Below are 5,729 nucleotides of genomic sequence, written 5' to 3'. Positions count from 1 at the left end.
GCACGACTGGAGTCTTCCCGACTTTGAAAAAGGGCCCTCGAGGTCCTCACCGCTGAAGCCGACCCTGCCAGGCTGACCACCTTCCTCGCGAAAGAGTTTGGCGACACCCTGAATGCTCCGTGACCCTTCCACAAGTACGCATATCACAATCTTCGGGAATCCACAATCCTCAAGAAAGAGCTCGGCGCCTCAGTGGAGTACAAGTGACCTCGCAGCAATGACTACCGTAGGGATGACAATCGTCGCGACTATCGCCACCGCGATGACCATGGCGACCGTCGTCGTGACGATCGCTACCCCGACGATCGTGACCATCGTCACGACGACCGCGACGACCGCCATTGCGATGACCGTGATGACCGCGACAATTGCCAATGCGACGACCGCAATGACCAGCACAAAGAGGAGTGCTGTGACCAGCCAAACTCAGACACCCATCGGCCTGGCGCCGACCAGAATTGGAGTTCCAGCGACTGAACCGTGAAATCAACATCATCGTGCGTGGCCCCAAGGTGTTTTGCAGCAACTGCAAGCATAAGCTGCACCAGCGAGAGGTGCACCTTGTCTCCATATGGCCAGTCCAGTATCTACACTGGTCAGAGATGCCCATAACCTTCTGCAGGGAAGATCACTAGGTACATATTCCAGATCCCGAGTCCAACCCATTGGTAGTTTGCCCGACCATAGATCGTGCTCTCCTCCCCAAAGTGCTAATTGACGGCGGCAGCGGGCTCAACATCATCTTCACCGAAACCCTGAAGTGCATGGACTTCAATTTTTAGCGGCTCCAGCCCTGTGAAGACCCTCTCTACGGCATCGTGCTCGGCAAAGGATCCTATCCTATTGGTCGAGTTGTTTTGCCAGACACCTTTGGCATGCCTGGAAACTACCGTATGGAGCACCTCACATTCGAGGTGGCCAACTTCAAGACTTTCTACCATGCCATCTTTGGCAGGCCCATGCTGGCGAGGTTTATGGTGATTCCACATCACACCTACCTTGTCCTCAAGATGCCAGCTCCAAACGGTGTCCTCTCCATCCATGGCAACATCGAGACATCGTACAAGTGCGACACGGAAGCGGTGTAGCTCGCTGAAGCCCTAGAGTACTCAGCCAAGACCACCGCCATGCTCGCTGAGGCAAAGAAGGTGGACCAAACCTTGCTCATGATCCTAGAGACGGAGCTGATGCCCACAGCGTTGTAGCCCGACCTGAAGGTCAAGAAGATCTGCCTCAGCCTGGAAGACCCGACCAAGATGGCCCTCATAGGGTCCGACCTCTCCGCCAAATAGGAACTCGCGCTCACCAGTTTCCTCTAGGAAAACTCGAACATATTCACGTGGAAGCCATCCGATATGCCAAGTGTCTCGCGGGAGCTAGCTGAGCACTCCTTGGACTTGAGCAAGATAGCAAGGCCCGTCAAGCAAAAGCTTCACCATTTCACCCAAGATCACAAGGAGGCCATTAGGGTACAACTCAATAAGCGCTTAGCTGCCGAATTCATCCGTGAATGTAAGCACCCTGACTGGTTAGCAAATCCAGTCCTTGTAAAAAAGAAAATAGGTGAATGGAGAATGTGTATCGACTACACCGACCTCAACAAGCACTACCCTAAGGATCCCTTCCCTCTTCCACGCATCGACCATTCTATGACTGGGAGCACCTTGCTGTGCTTCCTCGACTGTTACTCGGGCTATCACCAAATTACCCTCAATCCTGCCGACCAAGACAATATGGCGTTCATAACATCCTTCGGCATCTACTGCTACAACACCATGACCTTTGGGTTAAGAAACATTAGCGCCACCTACCAGAAGACAATCTAGGGTTGCCTCGCGACACAGCTACACAAAAACATCGAGGTCTAGGTTGATGATGTGGTTGTCAAGACTAAAGATGAGGAGAGCTTCATAGCTAACCTTGCAAAAACCTTCAACAGCCTCCGAGCCTACCGTTGGAAACTTAACCCAGGCAAATGTGTCTTCGGTGTCCCATCTGGAAAGCTCCTGGGCTTCATGGTCAGTCAGCGTGGCATCGAAGTCAATCCTATCAAAGTTGACGCAATTAGAAACATGGCAAATCTAGCCAGCAAGAAAGATGTCATGAAGCTTATTGGCATGATGGTGGCTCTTAGTCACTTCATTAGCAAACTCAGTGAAAAGGTTCTGCCCTTCTTTAAGCTGCTCAAAAAGGTGGACCAGTTCGATTGGGATTACAAGGCCAGCAAGGCACTCGAAGAGCTCAAAGCTTTCCCTACCACTTCCCCCATCATGACAGCCTCGGCCGACCAAGAAATGTTACAACTCTACATCTCTGCAGCAATGAACATTGTCAGCACCGTGCTAGTCATGGAACACGAAGAGCCTGGCCATGCACACATGGTGCAACACCTGATATACTACGTTAGTGAGGTCCTCAGTGACTCCAAGATTCACTACACACAGGTTTAGAAATTGCTCTGCGTAGTTCTAATCTCATCTGCGTCATTACTTCCAAGCGCACAAGATCCAGGTAGTATCTTCGTACCCAATTGGTGAAATCCTGCACAATAGGGATGTCAACGGCCGAGTTGTCAAGTGGTCAATAAAGCTCCGCGAGTTCGGCCTCGATTTCTGCCCATGACATGCGATCAAGTCGCAGATCCTGGCCCACTTCATGGCCGCGTGGACAGAGATCCAGAAGTCGCCCTCCCTAGAGAGGCCAGAAAACTGGACTATTTACTTTGATGGCGCCCTCAACCTCGAAGGACCAGTGTAGGGGTCCTCTTCATATCCTCCAAAGGCGAGCAGTTCAAGTACGTCCTTTAAATTCACTACAAGGCCACCAACAACGGCACCGAGTACGAAGCTCTCATCCATAGCCTTCGCATTGCTGTTTCCCTCGGGATCAAGCACATCCTCGCGTACACCGACTCCAAGGTCATCATCGAGCAGGTCAGAAAGAACTGGGACTTCACCAAGGAGACTATGGATGCTTATTGCATGGAAATTCGCAAGCTTGAGGCCCACTTCGATGGTCTTGAGTTCCATCATGTCTCCAGGGAACACAACATCACCGGCGACGTCCTGTCCAAGCTCGGCTCCAAGCGTGAGCAAGTCCCGGTTGGCGTCTTCATACAAGATCTGTGGAAACCTTCCACAAAGATTCTGGACTCGGACCAGAATGATGCTGGCACTCAGCCCTGACCGACCCAGCTCCCACTAACGTCATGATGATTGAGGCAGAAGAAGACTAGCGTGCTCCGTTCATAGCCTTGATCACTGACCAGATGGTGCGAAAGGACAAGATAGAACATGAAAAACTAGCTTGGCATAGTGCAAACTACGCGTCATCGGAAAGGAACTCTACAAAAAGGGCGCATCCATAGGCATATTGATGAAGTGCATTTTGCATAGCGAGGGCATTGACCTCCTGCACGAGATCCACTCGGGCACATGTCGGAACCACGCTGCTTCAGGAACTTTGGTCGGTAAGGCATTTCACTTTGGCTTCTATTGGCCAATAGCGGCAGCTGACGCAAAGGAGCTCATCCAAAGGTGCAAAGGGTATCAATTTTTCTCCAAGCAACAACACCTATCAGCCAAAGCCTTGTGCACCATCCTTCCATCCTGGCCCTTCGCATGCTGGGGGCTGGATATGGTCAAGCCTTTCAAGACCGCTCCGGGCGGCTACACCCATATCTTCGTGGCAATTGACAAATTCATCAACTGGATTGAGGTCAAGGCTGTCACCACGATCGAGTCGACTTAAGCCACTCAGTTTTCTTGGAACAAATCACACACCACTTTGAAGTGCCAAAAAGGATCATCACCGACCGTGGCAAATAGTTCACAGACTCCGAGTTCTGAGACTTTTGCTAGGATATCCTGATCAATGTATACAACTCCTCAGTAGCACACCCGCGCTGCAACGGATAGGTCGAACGTGCAAATGGGATGGTCCTCAATCCCTCAAGTCTCGCATCTTCAATGACGCATCCAAGTACGCCACCAAGTGGCTACGCGAGCTACCCTATGTCATCTAGGGCCTGTGGACCTAGAAAAGTTGGGCTACCGGCTACACTCCTTTTTTCATGGTGTACGGCTCAGAGGTTGTCTGGCCGTTTGACATAGCGTTTGGTGCCCCGCGCATCCTGTACTATGAGGAAGGTGAAGCGGAAAAAAGCTGGCGGGTTGACATCGATAGCCTCGAAGAGCATCGAGTGGTGGCTCTCATCTAGCATGCAAGGCACGAGCAGCAGATACGGCGCTATCACAATTGGAATGTCAGAGAATGCTGCTTCAACGTCGGCAATTTGGTGCTTCATCGGATCCAGTCCACCAAGGACATGCACAAGCTGGCCACCCCATGGGACGGCCCCTTCATCATCAAAGAAGTCATCCAGCCAGGCACCTATCGACTCCAATGGGTGGATGGCTCAGGCGTCCCCAATCTGTGGAACATCGAGCACCTACGTCGCTTCTACCCTTAGGACTCAAAATATATGTATTCCTTTTTCCCTTTTTGAATGAATAAAACTTTTGAAGTTCTTTACGTAACGATTGCCTTCATCTTCCTTTGCTCAAGTTGTTCCAAATGCTCGAGGGTTGTCCGACCTATTCGACAGACCACTCGCTCTCAAGCTCGGGGGCTTCCCCCAGGTGCCGACCTCTGGGTCTTGCATCCTTCTCCTCCCCCTCTCAAAGCAATACGACTAACTCGTGTGGTCGGCGTTCTAGCTCATGAAACCTAGACAACCTTGCGTTCACCCCTCCTACAAGCTTGAGATCCACTCTCAGCAGGACTCTGGTCAGGCAAGGCTAGGCGCTTAGCAGCTACAAGCCTTAGCTACACGCTATCCTATCGTATATACCAAGGGACGGATGGAGCCCCTTTCTCTCCACATACATCAAGTCAACTACATTGCAAATCTTATCATACAATTTAATACACAAAAAGTCTCATTTTACAAGTCCAGATCATTAACAATGTTTTAGGCTACATCATCAACCTGGTCAGCCAGTTCTGGAAGCTTCTCTGCGGCAAAGTCGGCCGTGACCCCTGCACCAGCGCGCTCTAAGGGAATCCGCAGGAAGTGTGTCTTCAACACAGCCAAAATGTTCTTCATGCACTCCACCGCGGTGTCCTTCAACAACTCTTTCAGTCGACCAGGTGCAACTTTGAGGCGATCGAGAAGTGGTGTTGGCGCAATCGGGTCAGTCTCCGGTTGGACCATGTCCATCACATAGCTGGCCACCTTGCGCAGATCTTCCAGCTCCACCTCCAGCCCTGCAATAACCAATTGGTCACGCTGAAGACTTTGCAGTGCAGCTTCTAAGTAGCGGTCAGTATCATTTCGCAAGCTGGCCTCATAAGCCAGCTTTCGCAACAAAGCGTACTCACGGTGAACCACCACGTCGTGTTCTTCCTAGAGACGAGCATTTGCAGTCTCGCATTCTTTGAGGTCTTGCTTTAGCCTTTGCTCCGTAGCCTCGGCATCTGCTCATTCGAACAAGCAAACATCAGTACCAAAACTTCAAGGACAGCACCGAGTAAACAAGTCGGCACAACGTACCTTTCAAGTGTGCAGCAAGAGTTTGTTCTGCATGATCCAGGTCTTTCTGCACGGTGTCCTCTTTGGCCTTCTTGAGGTCGGCCTCAAGTCGCTCTGCCTTCAGGCGATATTGCTCGTCTTGCTGGATCGTGTGCCCTCTAACGAGCATGAGCGGCCAGACCCTGTTTACATCATA

The 5,729-nt window shown here is 51.2% G+C and overlaps 1 protein-coding gene across 1 annotated transcript; it reads left to right on the top strand.

Annotated features, from left to right (window-relative positions):
* The first annotated feature begins 262 nt into the window (after positions 1–262).
* LOC105913995 lies at positions 263–1,088 on the top strand. Its single transcript, XM_012844537.1, has 2 exons — positions 263–352; positions 783–1,088. The coding sequence occupies exons 1-2, from the start codon at positions 263–265 to the stop codon at positions 1,086–1,088; spliced, it is 396 nt and encodes a 131-aa protein (XP_012699991.1).
* The last annotated feature ends 4,641 nt before the right edge of the window (positions 1,089–5,729 follow it).

This window comes from Setaria italica, chromosome III, assembly GCF_000263155.2.
Source record: "Setaria italica strain Yugu1 chromosome III, Setaria_italica_v2.0, whole genome shotgun sequence".
Lineage (NCBI taxonomy): Eukaryota > Viridiplantae > Streptophyta > Magnoliopsida > Poales > Poaceae > Setaria > Setaria italica.
The sequence above is the reverse complement of the archived record's forward strand: the minus strand, read 5'-3'. Positions and strand labels throughout refer to the sequence as shown.